The 17,577-nt window shown below is 31.2% G+C and overlaps 2 protein-coding genes across 3 annotated transcripts; both read right to left on the bottom strand.

Moving 5' to 3' along the window:
* Nucleotides 1-1,463: 1,463 nt before the first annotated feature.
* LOC111625059 lies at nucleotides 1,464-4,947 on the bottom strand. The gene has a single exon (XM_023368089.1). It carries the CDS (start codon nucleotides 3,944-3,946, stop codon nucleotides 2,927-2,929), a length of 1,020 nt encoding a protein of 339 aa, XP_023223857.1. The 5' UTR covers nucleotides 3,947-4,947; the 3' UTR covers nucleotides 1,464-2,926.
* Nucleotides 4,948-5,549: 602 nt separating this feature from the next.
* Nucleotides 5,550-17,577, bottom strand: LOC111625022 (cytochrome c oxidase assembly factor 6 homolog). Of its 2 annotated transcripts, none has more exons than XM_023368030.1 (3): nucleotides 17,451-17,577; nucleotides 17,097-17,248; nucleotides 5,550-5,852 (listed from the first exon to the last, which is right to left on the bottom strand). In XM_023368030.1, exons 2-3 carry the CDS (start codon nucleotides 17,238-17,240, stop codon nucleotides 5,757-5,759), a joined length of 240 nt encoding a protein of 79 aa, XP_023223798.1. In that variant the 5' UTR covers nucleotides 17,241-17,248; nucleotides 17,451-17,577; the 3' UTR covers nucleotides 5,550-5,756. The 2 variants fall into 2 exon arrangements, with proteins under 2 accessions (XP_023223798.1, XP_023223797.1); XM_023368029.1 differs by lacking the exon at nucleotides 17,451-17,577 and adding an exon at nucleotides 17,295-17,343 and having other exon boundaries at nucleotides 17,097-17,221.

The raw sequence follows: 17,577 nt of genomic DNA, 5'->3' as shown, positions 1-17,577 counted from the left end.
AACCATCATTGCGTGCTGACTAGCAGCATTTTATATGCTTGTCAGTGGACAGGAAGCTTTTCCTTTTTGTTAGCATTTTTAAAGAATTTGATATCACAAACACTGTATGTGTGTCTAATAACAATATATGTGTCTTTGACATTATTTAATATTTCATTACGAATATCTGAAGCAAACCAGAAAGATATTCAAAACTTTCAATTGTTTAATTTGAACTCAGATAATTTGAAATCCCATTAGTTCATAACTGCACTTTTGTCCTGGCTGGGGACATAGAGATTTACATGTTAAGGAATTCACTTAGTTCAAAATACAGCTGCTGCTTAACTGGTTTGTTCAGATCGAAATGTCTCCATGCTATAAGAGAACAATAGACCAACAACAAATCTAATCTGGTCAATATGGCTTTCTTTTACACGTTTTTGGGTGTTACCTTATACATGGGCCTTTTTTTTCTGTTTTAACTCTTTCCGCCCCGTGAGCACTAAGATGGTCTCTTTCAGCAAATCCATTATGGGTTTGGCCAGGCCCACAATGGGTTGGTCAGGTGGTGAGGGATGGCCCAATCTATCTGGACAGACCACCCACCAAAAAGTTCCTGGGGATTTTTTGAACCGTCCGGATTTGATCCCAGGTCCCCCAGAGCGGAGGCTGCCACCTTGACCATTTGGTCAGAAGGCTAGAGAGATAGTGTGGTCATGTGTCATAACTCAAGTGTTGTCTGACTTAATGAAGATTTTGCTCCTTATTAGTTTTTGTAGAGTGTAGTGATGAGTTTTTTTTTTATAAAACTCATCACTACCCTCAAAATTAATTATTAGGAAATGGCAAAATAAAATATATATNTTTTTAATTAGTCTATCTTCAATTGTTTAATTAATTCTGAGAGGGAACTCCAAAAATCAAAAGGACACTTCCTGAAAGGTTGATAAAACACTTTTTTTCACATTAGTGAATTAAATATTCTTTAAAGTGTCACGCATTTTTTTTAAAATTTTAATTAATTAATTTTTTTTCTATTTTAGATTTAGTTTTGTCATATAAATTTCCTAACTTAATTAATATTTTCTTCTGAAAATCCAAAATGTTGCATATAAAACAGCTGTATAAGTGATATGCAAATATATGATAAGACAGTGAGTAATGGTAAATAGAATTTATTTTTAGATATCGTTAAAAAACAATTGTATGTTAATTATCGAATTTTAATAATTTAATATCTAACAAGACGTTTTATTTATGAAAAAGTCTAAAATGAAAGTATATATAACATTTAAATAGTTACAACGATTAATCATTAAAGCCAAACTAATTGAAAGTCAGTTAAATTAATAGATTAACATATTCATTTATATCTTTTTGATAAATTTAATGATTCAAACTTCATTTAATATGTTTCAAATTTGAATCATTATTTCCTTTCAATAAACATAGTAAATTATTTTTTAATAAAATCTCAGCTTCCAGGGAAGTTATGCAAATCACTGCTAGAAACTTTTAGTTCAGAGATCTCAAAATATTGAGATTTGCAAAATACCAGAAGGTCAAATTTGACATTATTCCAATATTTCCCCATGTTACGTAGTACATGCCATTTTACTTTCCAGGGTTATAATGTTAAAAAGTATGGTAATGGCAATAAAACAAAATTTTCAGGCAGGAGATGGGAATAAATTTTCTAAAATAATTTGAGGTAATAAAGTTAAATTTGTTTTAAAAAATTTTGTTTTTGTTTAGATAAAAGTATTAAATTCAGAAATAACATTATTTTTAATTAATATATGTCTACCGGACCATCATTTTTAGGTGTCTTATTAAATTTTCAATCTTATGATGACAAAAACAAAGAAAATGAACCAATTATTATGTATTGCACTGTTTTTAATCTTGACAATTCATGAGATTTGGATCATTTCCTTAAAAGTGGCATAACCACAATTTATCTGCTAGTAGCATTATTTATAGACTATTTATGCATAGGTGTATATATATATAAAATTGGGTTGTTTTAGAAAGATCGCCAACCATTTCACCAGTTCGAATTATTTATTGCCACCAGTTTTAATTAATAATTAATCAAATGCTGGTAGCCTTATCAGTTTGGAGTCTGGAAAGTAACATATTAAGCTGTCACTTAGAAATAGGAATAATTTTTTAATGAATAATTCCAAATAATACATTTGATCATAATGCTTAAACAGTATTTTGCAGGTTGTCAGGTCAAAACTTTTTTGCTTTAGCAAAAGTGGCTTTATGCTTCAATTTCACCCTGAATGTCAAAAGCTGATTAGGGATTTTATTACCACTGTCATAAAAATATTTCCAAGTGGCAATTTTGGAGCTATGCAGTGCAATCCTTGTGTGTATATACGAGGGTAGGCTGAAAAGTAATGCACACATGCTTGTAGAGCACAAATGAAATGATTTTCAGAAGTGTGCCAGGTGGCATATGGAAGTACCATTCCCCCTCTATGTGCATGCACAGTTTGAGGTTGTTGCATTCATTCAGTATATTTTGAGAAACGGAAATATGGAGACATGTTCTGGTGCTATTTCAACGCCAGTTAAACAGCATGCTGTTATCAAATTTTTAACTGCTGAAAAAATTACATTTAAAGGCTGTTTATGGTGACAATGCTTTTTTATTTTATTTTTATAACAGATAGATGGCTGTCCTTAGACTTAGCCCAAAAGGAGGGGTGGAAAAGGAAGGCGAGGGTTGGGGAGGATATGAAGAGTGGGAATGGAAGTGAGGATGGTAGTGGTAGGAAGGATAAGAGGAGTTAGGATACCGCTGATGACTTGAATTGCCTTATTTTAACAATTAGAATACAAAAATACAAAATATATACAACAGAGTGCCATTCTGGCCGATGATCAAGTAAACAATGGTTAAACATTCATTAACACCGAGTGCCATTTTGGCTTAATGATGGTTGGTAAGTCCTGTTGGGGTCTTGCACTTAGGGCTGGAAGAACGCCCATTATGTTGTCGTGTTGCTTTGCCGAGTGTTGAAAACCTTACATTTCCATATGAAGTTGTGGAACATCTTAAACGTTTCTTTAGATTCACACACAAAGTCTGGTCTAGGTGGCCAGTTTTGACCATGCAGAGCACAGTGTTGGTACAGAGGCTGCCATACTCTATCATGGGTGGGGCAGTCCCACAGAATGTGGAATAAGTCACCAATTGAGTCATTGTCGCACTCGCAGTTGTTGTTGTTACGCTTCTTGAATCTGTGGAGATAGCTTGGTATGTTGCCATGCCCTGTGAAGGTCTGTGTAAGCTCGTAGGTGGGATGATGTAATTATATTGTTGACGTTTGTGGATGGAAGGGAGAAACTTGTAAGTAGTTCTTCCCGTGTTGGAGGATTCCCACTCCTCCTGCCAGTTATCAAGTATCCTCTCACTGATGTATTTATTAACATAGGTAGGAGGTATTCTACTGAAAGCATAGTTAGTGTTGAGGGTGGCTGCCCTTTTTGCCAGCTTATCTGCTTCCTCGTTGCCCCTGATTCCAGTGTGGCCAGGGACCCAGTAAAAGGTGATGTTCCTACGTTTGTTAAGGTTCTGGGCAAGATGGTTCATTCTGGCTCCATTGAAAGTGATTTTGCCTTTATAATTGAGTATATTTAGAACGTATTTACTATCTGTGTTAATACTTATACTTCCGTTGTATTTTTTCTGGTTTGCAGTGACATGCACGAGAGCTCTGAGCATAGCCCAGAGCTCCGCTTGGTTGATCGAGCAGTATGGATGGAGTCTAAAGTATTCTTGATGCTTGATGTACGTTAAGTTGCTGTTATAAATAATGAATGCTGCTCCGGTGCCGATGCTACTTTTTGAGCCGTCAGTAAAGATGTTCCAGTCTCCCTTATCAGTTCCTCTGTTACTGTAGTTGATGTTTAGCTTGCCAGTGTCAGCTGGGTGATGGTCGGCGCCCATCCCTGTGAGATAGTTATCGAGTTTAAATTGCTTTATTTTTTGTATAAGGTCCTGACTGTTATGGTGACGATGCTGCTGATAGGTCTATTGTGAATTGATGGATAATAAAATTTCGTGGTTGCGAGCCTGGAAAAGCCATAATTGTTGATGAAACACGCAGCGGAAGTCCGATCACTGCCACAGCAATTACCGTTGCACCTTGTTGCAATTTTTAATTCTTCTCAGTACATACAGACTCTAAAACACCTCTGACGTTGAGTTTGTCATGTTACAGGCAGCCTGGCACCAATAATCTTGCAACATGACAATGCTCGTCCACATACCTCGCACACAACTGGAGAGGCTCTGTGAAACCTGAAGCTTGAACCGATTCCACACCCTCCTTATTCCCCCCAATCTTGCACCTTGTGATTTTTATTTGTTTCCTCTACTTAAGAGAGACCTCAAGGGTAATCATTACACCTCAGACGATGAGCTGTCAAGTCCTGGATTCGAGAAAAGTCGGAAGAATTTTTCATTGACGGAATGAAAAAACTTGTTACACGTTGGGAGAAATGTGTTAGCCTTAACGGTGACTATGTTGAAAAATAAATAAATGATTTTGAAGCTTAAGAATTGTACTTTAATGGACTTTTTGCCCGATCTTGCTATTTGTTTTTGTTCATGTTCTACAAGCATGCGTGCATTACTTTTCAGCCTGCCCTTGTATATATCATTTATTTATGCTTGGGCATCCTTGATTGATCTGATTGACAGAACAACTTGAAATGTCTATTGACAACAATTGTACATTTAAAAATGTATTTGTTCTCGACTAAGGATTATTTGATAGAAACAAGAACATTACAGACTTGGGTGCAGGAGTTGTGTAAGTACAGTACATTTGGACCTTGAAGCTAACACTGTCCTCTTAGTACCCACATGTCACAGGAGGGAAAATGTATATATCCACATATTCAGAAACATTAAAAAGTTTTTATGAAATGCTTGTAATAATTTCTGTAATTAACAAAAATTTTTAATAATTAGACATTATTATTAAAAATACCGAAAAACCAAAAAAAAAATCTTGAGATTAAATGATTAGCTATTCATTCTAAATTATGAACTACTATGACAAGTAATGAAGAAACAAATGCATAAATCACAGCATAATTGATATCAGTTAAAAGTGCATGAGGTAACAAGTATCAATCAAAATAAAAAACAGATTTTCGTAACTTTTTTCATTTGAGAAAGTTCAAAAAATTTTATACAATTTGCAATAACTATGAAATCCCTTGATCAGAATGAAAACATTGTTTAACATGATAAACATATTAACTAGACATTTGTTCTTACAGGTGAATGGAAAAAAAATCTAAATACACACTACAAAATCCTACTTTCACAATGCAAATAACTTTCATAACTTTTTTTTTTGACTGATACTCATTACCTTGCACTTTTAATTGCTGTAAATTATGCCATGATTATGCATTTGTTTCTCTGTTACTGCCATGTAAGTGCATGTAATCATTTCAATCTTATTGAATAAAAAATTTTTTTAGCTGAATATATTAATTTAAAAGCATTTCAATCAGATTGATACAATCAAAAATTATTATTTTTTAAAAATAAAAATTTTATTTCTTTTTTTCAATTTTTTATAAAGTCAATGTGATTTTTAAACAGCATTTTCAAATTGTAATTAAACTTCAACACTAGACATTGACATCATTTCGCAGTAAACATTCATAATTTCTTTAATTAAAATGTCTACTTTATACAATGTTTATAAAGACAAATCTTAAGTAAAAATAAATTAATACTAGGATTTTGCTGCATCATCAATGGGTTCATAGCTTTCATTTATCATTTTATCCTTGAACTGTAAATATTCCCTTTTTCGATTGAAATGCTTCACCTGAAAAAGTAATAAGGAAAATTGAAATACAGCTTAACATTTATTACATAAAAAAATAATAAATAATTTATTAGATAATAAAAATTAAGAAATCATTTTAGATGTTTGCATATTCATAAATATAACTGAATTTCTCCGTATTAATTAACTAAAAATTAGAAAATGTTTTTTAATTAATTTTTTTCAGATGCTAAACATACGAGCTTCCTATGCTGGAATACACACAAATCATCTATTGTTTAAATTTGTTTATTCTATAGATTCTTCAATAGACTTTAAAGCTTGCAGTATGCTATGTCAAATAGGAATGATCAAAATCAGAACCAGTTTTATGAATGAAAACAAATTTTTTAGTGCTTGATTACTTGTTGTTCTCTCAATTGGTTGTATGTTCCTTGGAACCTAGCATAAAAATGCTATTGAGAACTTATCACAGGAACACTTCTGTTCATGTGTGTGATAAGCTCTCAATAGTATTTTTATGCTAGGTTTCAAAGAACATAAAAACAAATTTTGCCTGCACATTTGGGTCAGAAGTGTTAAAACTTACTATTTCCATTTTGAGTTTTACAGATTTCCTCCCATGCATTCACTTTCCTGACAGCATCATAATTGAGACAAATGCCATTAATAATTAATTGGGTACTACTGAACTAAAATTAACTTCTCATCAATTATTTCAAATAAAAACAAATCAATCAATTGCAAAAAAAAAAAAAATTTCCAGCAAACAAACAAGCACATATTTGCAATGAATGATGCAATAAAAAGATGTCAGTGCATCTGTGAATCATTTTAGAATCAGTTAAAATATTCCTCTTCTGGAAAATCAATTTCAATACAATTCAAATTAGTGCATGGAGTTCCATTTAAACACTTGTTATTAAAAACTTTTAACCATTCCAATCTGAATGTAGTGTGCAGAAAGCTTAATATTTTCAAAAAGTAATAAAAATGAGCTTTGGAAGAAATGATGTAATAAATTCCAAGTGCCATTAACAGCAAAAAAGTAACAATTTAATTGGAATTAGAAAAAAAAATTTCAGAAACTGGTCAATTGCAAATGGAAATTAAAATCACTATAACAACATAATTATATGTATTTTGTATATCATATTTATGCATATTGATGATCTAACAACGAAATAAACTACAAATATTATGACAGATCAGTAGGAAAGGAAATATATAAATAGATAAAACACAAACTTCTATTGTTGATCATTTGTATATATTGACTAAATTAAATTACATCTTTCACATACTAAACAATACTAGTGTAATTATATAAACAAACCAGTAACTTTGTACGATAAATTAAAATTGGTACATTGGTTAAACTGTGTAGTTTAATAGCACAAGAGGCTCTTGGCTCTTTCAGCAATTGGAAAGTTAAAATATCAACTGTCACAGTGTCATTGGTGAAATGGCTAACTGAGAACAGTATCTGAAAGCATGCTATTTTATGCAATATTCAATTTATAAAACACATTCTTCAGCCAAACTCATAACAAAAGCTTACTATTGTCAAGAAACCTTTGAGTGTTATTTGTAATTTGGCATTTGAAACAGAAAATTTTTTGAATAGTTCAAGTATGAAAAAAAACTTGATTAAATCAGAAAAAAAATAGTAATAATTAGAAATTATAATAAATGAAATGTCTGGCACAGATCAAATCAATCAAAAAAAACAAGGTTTTTTTCCTAATCAAGGCCAAAAAAAATCAACAAAAAAAAAAAAATAATTATTCCCAGAATTTATGCCATATTATTATAAACTGTTAAATATTTGGTTCAGGTCAAAAGATATTTTAATTATTTTTTCAAGCATATCATTTAATATTTTTCAAAATAATTCCACTCCACAGTTAAGGCAAGTATCCCACCACTTCACAAAATTTTTTATTTCCTTCTAATAAAATTGACTTGGCTGCTTGCAAACCTATTCCATGATTCTATCTCATGTCATCATCTGATTTCTATAGTTAAGAACATCATGCATTATTGAATACAGTAGAGTATAGATTATCGGGATGTTGATCAACCAAAACGTCAATTAACCGAAAGCTTTCCAGCCAGCAAATTTAAATTTTTGCTAGTGCTGTGGCGCTGCAATCTTTGGCTATGTCTTTGGCTACTCCAATATTATTTTTATTGGTATGTGTGTTTTAGCTGGCAGCACTGGCATGACTATGAGAGGGTTCTTAAGGACATGCCAGGATTTGAACAAATTTCAACATGGGATAAGTTAATATATTTTTTCATACATAATCGGTTATCTGAAAAATCGATTTTCCAAACAACCCCAGTCGATTCGGATAATTGATGCTCTACTGTATATTGAGCTATGTCTAATCTGAAAACAGTTGGCAACTTCATTGACAGTGATAGGCCAGTTACTCTGGATTAAGAAATTTGCAGCATTAATATTAATATTTGTGATGGCCTTTGGCAACAAATGAGGTTAACAGAAAAATAGACAAACTTCCACACCCAGTGTACAGGAGGGGCTATATGCAAGACAGGATTATTTAGTAGACAAAGTTTTCATCAATGGATTCTTGGTTCAAGGACTGGTAATGGCACTGGATGTGCATGCCTTTTCTACATTCTCAGGTGGAAAAGAATTTTTCTTTGACAGGTGTTCTTCACCCAGAGTTCTCAGTCGTTCAGGCTGAGGTCCTTGCCATTCTTTTGTGAGAGGAGAATCTTGTTGGAAAGACAATTATCACCACCACCAACACCTCTGCAGCTGTGCATGCCCTGAAAGACAAGGACAGTCTTAAACAACTATGCAGGGACATTTTCAACATCATCTCAATTAGATCCAATTTTTTCTATTGGGTGGACCAGAAGGCACTGTGTTACTCTGGGGAATGAGAGAGCTGATCAGCTAGCATGGGTTGCCACCGTGTGTCATGACATCATCTCTGGCTACTATATTCTTCCAGCCTTGAGACTTAATCTTCTCCTTTGTAAGGAAATGATTGAGATTTGGCAGCATGAGTGGGAATCTATTCCCTGGATCACATCTCTAGGAGCTTCTTTCAAAGCATCAAGCGGCATCTCCACAGTCAGTGGTTTTGTCTAAACTATCAGCTAACTCAGTTTCTTACAGGACATAGGCAGTTCAACACGCATCTCTTGATTCCTTAAGTCAAGTTCAATGCTGTGCAGTTATTGTGGAGAAGAGGACAGGATTCATCCCTACATCTATGCCTGCCCGATGCTTCATGACATAAGGAAACTTGTAAAAGTTGCAAGCAAAGAATGTGGATTGGCCCTGCAATCTGAGTCTCTTGAGAACAAAGACAACTACCTCTTGCTAAAGTACCTTATCAAGTGATATTTTGAAAGGACTTGCATCCAGTAACTAGCTTTATGTGCCACAATGTTGTCATATGCATCTGGTGATTGTTTTGTGTCTTTCCTTCTGTTCACATGCAATGTACCAAACTGTTGAATGTGTTCTACCTGTTGGGTCATGACTCGACATGATTCACACCCAGGATCCGAAATTTGTTTGCTTGCCACAAGGATGTGGCACTATACATTGCTGTTCCTATTTTAATTTTGGAATCTTACCATTTATAAACCAAAAGGCCACTCTGTACTCTACCCAACTGTGCCTAGTGGTGTCAGGGAACGAAATAAAGATTGTGTGTGTGTGTGTGCAGCAATGGCCAACTTCAGTCTGCCACTATGCAGTTGTTCAGTACTGATTGTCATCCTGCATGAAACATCTTGGCCCATTCAGACTTGCATTTTTAACAATGCATTATTGTCTTAAACTGCTACAAATTGATGATGAATTTCACTGTGTTTAAATTTCTTAATGTCAGAAATTCAATAACTGAATGTTATACCTCCTTGGATGGGCTTGCTACTGGTGGATGTCATTTTATAGAGTACAATCCCTGCACTGCTATACAGTAGCATTGCTGCTGATTTATGTGAAATATTAATTAGTTAATGCTTCTACATAAGTGCCAAATTCTGTTTTTCCAGCATGAATGCTTTACTTTTAACAAAATAATTTTGGTTTATTTTTTATTGTACCGTGTATAAGATTATATACTGAGGATGGTCAAATTGTGACTGAAAACATTTTTAATTAATAAAAACTAGCTTTCTGAAATTAGCAGTAAATTATTTATAGAAAATAAAAACCATGTCAAAAATTCAAAGGGAAAAATCATTGGATGCTTGACTGGAAATAAAATAAAAAAAATGCAGAGAATTAGAAGTGATGATGATTTCATTATTTAAACATACCACTCATTAAACAGAAAAAAAATAAAGCAAAGAGTTGCTTAACTTTCCTGGCAACATTTAAAACTTGACATTTTATTTTAAAAACTTTTTATATTTTTAATTATTATAAAATGGTATAAAGCTTAATTTTGAGGGCAGGGATGGGTTTTATAAAGAATTGTAAATGCTAATAATGAGTAAAATCATTGTTAAGTCTGACCCTACTGGAGATAAAGGGGGTCATGTGTATCTCCCCACCCCTTGACCTTTAACCACCAAGATTTAATAGCATCAATCCCAATAAACAAACCCCTGCAAAATTTCAGAAATTTGACAAGAAGCACAGGAGTTATTAAACTTCAAAGAGGATAAACAAAATCGTGTCCCCCATACACACTAACATCCATACATACAGAAATTATCCCCAAATTTTTTTGCATTTCAACGTTTCAAGGTCTGAAGTCTAAAAATGTAAAAATCTAGGGGGGATCCATTTTTTGACTGACTGCCATATTTTCCCTCTGTTATATATAACAGCCAAGAAAGTAAAAACTACACCTGATCGAGTTATTTTGATCATGCACAAAAAAAGATACTAGACAATAGTGTTTTTCTGTTGTATGTCAAGAGAAATCAGCTCAAAATGATACAGCTAGATTCTTATTAATTTTATAGCCTGATAAGTTATCTTATCAGGCTATAAAATCAGACTCTTTATATGGAAATGTATTTTGACAAGATATTACCAAAAAGCATTTTCATTAATTTAAATGACACTGTTTCATTATTTTGTATCAATTTTCTGTGAATAAATATTCTTTTCTCTAGAATCATTGCTCGTCTGAAAAAGTGAAAAAAAAGCTATCTATTATTTACACCTATTTGCTGTAGAAAATAAACATATATAATAATAAAAGCTTAAAAAAAAGGAATAATTTTGTTCAATTAAGAGAATAAATCTGTTTTTCAAAACAGAAGTATAAAAGTAGATTAAGGTGCGTTTCAAATTTATACGGACACAAAAAAATTAAAGTGAAACCCAAATTTGCTGCATTAAGTGACAAATGTTTTATTAAAAATAACATGGATTTAATGTTTCCACACTACAAAATAAGAATTTTATTCAAACATTAACATTTTATCACTGAAAATAATATTTTTGAAAATTTTGTACAAAAAACTGTTACATATTTATCTGGACAGGTTTCAAATTGCAAAGTTTTCTTACAATTTAATGGTCAATGTAACCACCATTTAACTTAATTACATTAAATACTTGATTAGGCATTGTTTCAATTAGATTCTGAAGGAATTCAATCTTAAGTTTATCCCAAGCATCTGAAATTGCTGCCTTCAAATCATGAATTGTGGAACACTGCTTTCCATTGGCATAAACTGTACGAACCATCATCCCCCAAAGATTTTCCATCGAATTCAGGTCAGGGCTTCTAGCAGACCATGTCATCAGATTAATATTTTTACGTTTAAACCATATTTTTGTTGATTTAGAGGCATGCACAGGGGCAGTGTCTTGTTGAAAGATCCAATTTGGTCCACAAATATTTGGTCCAGCTTCCAATAAATGATCTTCAAGCATGCCTTGATACTTCTCTGAATTCATTCTTTGAGTTATAAATGCTAAATCTGTGGTTCCATCAATCAGAAGATGAATGACCACCAATCAAATGCTAAATGACCACCAATCAGAAGGCAGTGACACAGTCACTGCCTTCTGATGGCGGATGGTACCATTTTACAGCCGTATTTGTGTCGAAAGTTGAACACTGCTCAACTCACTTTTATGCTAGTGGGAATCTCGACCTAATTCATCAAATTTAAAATATTGTAATTTAAAATGTACCGTAATAAATTAATATATTTCATCAGTAAAAAATTATGCCATCTCAGAATAAAGCTATAAATGATACTTTCACGGATTTTAAAAGAAACCACAAAAATTTGCACTTAATCTACTAGAGGAGTCTGATATTAAAGGTACAGGCCAAAATAAATATTTTTTAATTATAAATGTTAGTGTTAACACATTCCACAAAAACTACATATTTTTGTTTATTTCTCGACATAATCGCCGTAAATGTTGAGACATTATCCCAGTATGACACTACTTTGAACATCCCTTCACGGTACTATCCCTACATGGTACTACCGCTTGTCAAGTTGCTTAAAGTAGTCAAGAATGGTATTTTCCAATTCCTCCTGATCTGCAGAACATTTCTCCACCAAAAATTTCTTTAACGGTCTGAATAAATGAAAATCTGAGGGGGGCTAAATCTAGACTATACTCCACACGTCAAATCAAACCAAATTGTGGTTTGCACAGCGGAATTAGGAATATGTAGTTTTTGTAGAATGTATTAAATATTTTTTTATTATTATTATAAATGTTAGTGTAATTTTGGCCTGTACCTTTAATATCAGACTCCCCACGTATAATAACAATAATTATTAAACACTAAAAATTACTTTTCACAACTAATTAGTCAAATTGTTAAAGAATTTTTCTAGGCATGGGTACCCTGTAAGAGCACAGTTTAAAGTTAAAATGTGTATTGTGCTATCTTATTTTTAGAGCCAAGAGTAAATTTTTAAAAGATTGTAGAATGCCAAAAATGGTATCTACAACTTTTAAAAACTCACTTCACTTCAAACAAGTTAAATTTTTGGTTCATGGGGTCCTGAGATTAAAATGAAAACTACAGGCCAACACACACCTTTCCTATTTTTTGATGTTTTAGAATCAGGAGGAACCTTAAAACATCAAGAAATGCAAAAAAATCCTTGATAAGGGAAATTTTACCATTACAATAATATTCCTCTGTTACTTTAACAGTCAGGAAAATAATAACTATAATTACCCTAAAAAATTATTTAAACTAAAACAATAATTAATAAATGAAATGGCCAAGGACAATAGTAAACAAAAAAAAAAATATTCACAAATCAAAAAAATAAAATGTCTTCATATCCTGTCCTTCTTCAATAACCTCAGGAACACAACTATAATTAGTGCTTACACACAAAAGTTGAACGTGTCTTCAGCGATAATAGAACGAAAAAAAAATATCCTAAAAACAGAAGACAAATAAAATGAGATTAAACATAATAAAATATTAAAAATGAAAATAATAGAAGGAAAAATAAACTAACAAGTAAGATTCAAAAGCCAAATCCAGAACAGATGGAAAATACAGTGAATATATAAATTTAGTTATGAAATGATGAAATGTTATATCAACCAAGGTATTTTAGTAATTTAAATGATGTTACCTATATAATTAAAAAAAGATAAATTCTCTATATTCTGAACTAAATTAATATTTGATGGTTTATGATATATACATATGAATTTCTGTTTACTATACAGGTATTTATGCTCATGGACATTAATTAATCAATGAACTTTGAAACTGGAACAGAAATAACTCCATAATAGTGAAATGGGTTGAAAATATTTGCTTTGAATATAAATATTCAAAACTTAATAATTTTCAGGTTGCATGCCTAAGAAAAATCATAAAAAGAATAAGATTCTCTATTCAAATGTTTGTAATGTATTGAAATAAATGCAACAAACTAAACAAAAACAGTTGTATCAAATTACATAAATACAAATAAATTACAGTACTTTATTATTTTTTAAAGTTTTTTATGAAAATTATATTTTTTATTTAATAAAAAATTTTAAAAATATACTGAAAAATTTTATAATTCATATAAAGGCAAATTTGAAATAGATGTCTAAATGACACTGATTTTTCTAATTTCCTACCAATTTTCATTTGTATAGCTTATTCTTGATAGGATGCTCAATCTATGTAAATATTATGTTTCTAATAACCTTATATGAGATAGATTATCTTAATTTTAAAACGAAAGTATTAATTAGAATCAAAAGTAAACTTTTTAATTAAAACTTAACCTATTTCTTGAGCTTCAGAATCTAAAAATTATTACAAAATCAAGTACTATGAAGTACCATATTCAAATATCATATTTAAAAGAATCAATATTTTTCCTTTTTACTTAATCCACCATAATTAAATCTGTGATTATAGATAATAATTTCAGTATAATTGAGTTATGTATATGTTACTGTGAAAGACCGAAATTAGAGAATGTCGATATTCTCCGGTGAATGTCGACACATACAAAATATGTTGGTGAAAGACCAAATATTTGGTTATATTATTATACATTCGAACAATCGCCAGTGTATGTCGACAAGCACAGATAAGCTTTGGTGGAGGTCGAAATGACACCCAAGAAGCCAATGTCAACAGAGAGGCAACAGTCTGTCACCAAATTCTTCGCCGTTTCCTTCTGCTCAAATTGGTGATACCGTACGAATACAAGTCCCTGATGTTGACCGTGGCCCGAAATGTGTTGGCGGTTGTTGTTGGAATAGAAGACTCCGACTTTTATAAATTAACAAACAAAAATGGTACCCTGAAGCAGCTTTATACCCATAATGAGTTTGTAATTTGTAAAGAAAAGTTACTTTCCATAGATGAGATATCTTCTCAATATCACTGAGAGAAGCAGCTGCAGCTAATTCAAAAAGTGGAGGGCAAGGCTATACATGCTGTCATTGCAAAAAAGAAGTGTTCCATGAATAAATGCAGTTGTAAAAGCAAGGGACTTTTGTGCAATTCAAAGTACCATAACAGTTTAAGTTGTTGCAATAAATAAGATCGCATAACGTTAATCACATAATTTATGTGTAAGTTTATTATTGTATTATTTTCTTTAATGATTTAGAATGTACTGTTCGTATTAGATTCAACAGTTTATTTACATGTACTGTTACTTAAGCTTTCACCTATTTTGACATATTAAAAAGTTGCATTTTTGTCTTAACGTAATAAAAATACTTTTATCCAACCACCATCAGTTCATGCTGAATGTTGACATTTGCCGGTGTAAGTGAGAAATAATGATATTTAGCAAATATTTCGTACATACACGAAACAACTATGTGAATGCTGACATTCACCAGAGAATGTTGACATTCGCCAGATATCGGTCATTCACAGTAACATATACATATAACCATTAGTTTATAATAATTGCAGAAATAATTAAATAGACAATTTATAAAATTAATTCAATATGCAGAACCTTTATTTTCCATATTAAATAACTGTAGATATTAAAACAAATTATTCTTTACAACTCAAAATCTAAGTTTTGTCAGCAGTAATTAAATTTTTAAAATTCTTTTTATGATGCTAAGTTACTGTTAGCATTTAATGAAAAGAACCAGTCAAATATATATATATATGTGATTTTAATTCAAAAATTAAGAAAAAAGGCACCAAAATATTCTAGCTATTGGTCAATTGATGGTTACTTTAGAATGGTGGTAAAATGTCTTAAAAGTAAATGTAAATTTTTGAGATCATAGAAATTAATTAGACAATAAAATTAATTTCTATATCAGTCTTTTCTTTATTATTATTATTTTCAGTGTTTAAATGAAACTGAAAATGTGCCTTATTGCCTCAACCTCAAACCACATTTTTTAAAATTTCCTGATGATTAATCAAATACAGCCAAGCAATTAAGGTCACAAGTCATAAATCAAAATATTCTAGCTATTGGTCAATTGATGGTCACTTTAGAATGGTGGTAACATGTCAATTTTAAAACATGTTCTAAAAATGTACACTCAAGAAAGTTGCAAGTCACAGTAAAATCAACATGTTAACAAATAAACAGATGAAGTTAAAGTGACAATGTGTATTCTGACAGAAACAACCAAATCTAATTCAAATTCAACTCTAAAAAATGGAAATTATTATCCCATTGAAGTTTCTAAATTTCTATAGTAATGACTCACCTGAATAAATATATTATTAGGAGGCTTAAGAATTCCTTACTGTAATATTTGTGGCTTATGTTTTGTTTGCATTAAAAATTGGATTAAGGGTTTTATATCTAACAGAACCATAGACATTATTTATCTTCATGTTATATTGTCTTTTGGTTTAAATAAATATTTATATATTACATTAATCCCAGTGTTTGTGTTAAAAACTAAAAAAAAATATGGCTTATCTATAATGACTTATATCCTTTTTGACTGACATTTTTTTTATCACAGAAAATCCAAGTAGGTAAGGAACAAAGTGTTGATCTTACTAAGAAAGAAAATACCGAAATAAGTGCCAACAACTGTAGCCAATGCAGGAAAGAAGCTGAGGGCAGAAAAACTTAGGATGATGTTCTTATACAAATTAAGTCAGCACACAGAAACAAGATCAATTGGAGAGACTCTTAAGAACTGTAGAGTATTACTTAAAAAAGGTACAGAACAAAGTATATTCAATTCATTTTGGGACTTAGAAACATCAGGAAGAAAAAAGTAATGACCCAGTAAAACTAAAAAGAAAATACAGGATTTAAAAAAAACTTAGCTTTATTATAAAAACTGAGTTATATTCCACATATTAATAAACAGTTTTATCTTGATATTATTGGAGATAGTGAAAAGGAATATTGGAACTCAAACATATATGGTCTGAAAAGACACTGAAATGGATATAGATGTTCAGAAAGATATCAAAATAGACTACAAGCTCGAGATACTTTTTGAAAATATTGCTATGCCAAATATTTAAAATTACTTTGAAAAGTTTGTATTGTTACTTGCATGTAAAAAAGGTCATAAGCCACACTTAAAAAAATACATTTTTTAAAATTGAAAATATGCAATTTGTCACTTTTTTTCAGGTTAGTATTCAATAACAAAGTATTGTAAATGCAAAAAAAGGAAAAATGAAGTCTCATAAATGGATAAACTTGATTTTAGGATCTGCACAAAAACTATAAACCTATTTCTAACAAAATTTTCTTAAAAGAGGCATAGATCCCTTATTACTCTGATCTCTTTCACTATCAGAATGTTTTAAGCATATACTGTATTTAAAAAAAAAAATTATATGTAATAATACACAAAAAATAATTTACCCATTGTGCTGGGCACTCTGCTTCATATAGTTGCTGATATTCCTTGCATTTACTTAAATCATTCTGATTTTTATCCAAACATTCCCAAAATCTATCTCTTGAATCCCAGCATCTTCTCCTCGTATCTTTATTGGGAAAAGACATTATTCAACCTATAACATTAAACATATATTTATATAACTATAAATAAAGCATAACCATAATAGTTCACTTCTGTTATATAAAGAAACATGTGAAAACAGAAAAGTTATTTTAGTCACTTTCCAAATTTGCTTGAGTCATGACTTTTCACAAATGTTAAAATAACAAACAATTTCATTCCAATAAATTATTACTTATAAATTATAAATGTACCTTATTTAACAAAATATACACAATATATTGTAGAAATAAACTGGAACAATTAATTAATAACTTCTTATCCGCAACACATAACTCGACACAAACAAACTACATACACAACCTTCCACGCTTTGGTGTT

Source organism: Centruroides sculpturatus, unplaced genomic scaffold (genome assembly GCF_000671375.1).
Source record: "Centruroides sculpturatus isolate CEXI.00-Female unplaced genomic scaffold, Cexi_2.0 scaffold40, whole genome shotgun sequence".
Classification (NCBI taxonomy): domain Eukaryota; kingdom Metazoa; phylum Arthropoda; class Arachnida; order Scorpiones; family Buthidae; genus Centruroides; species Centruroides sculpturatus.
The sequence above is the reverse complement of the archived record's forward strand: the minus strand, read 5'-3'. Positions and strand labels throughout refer to the sequence as shown.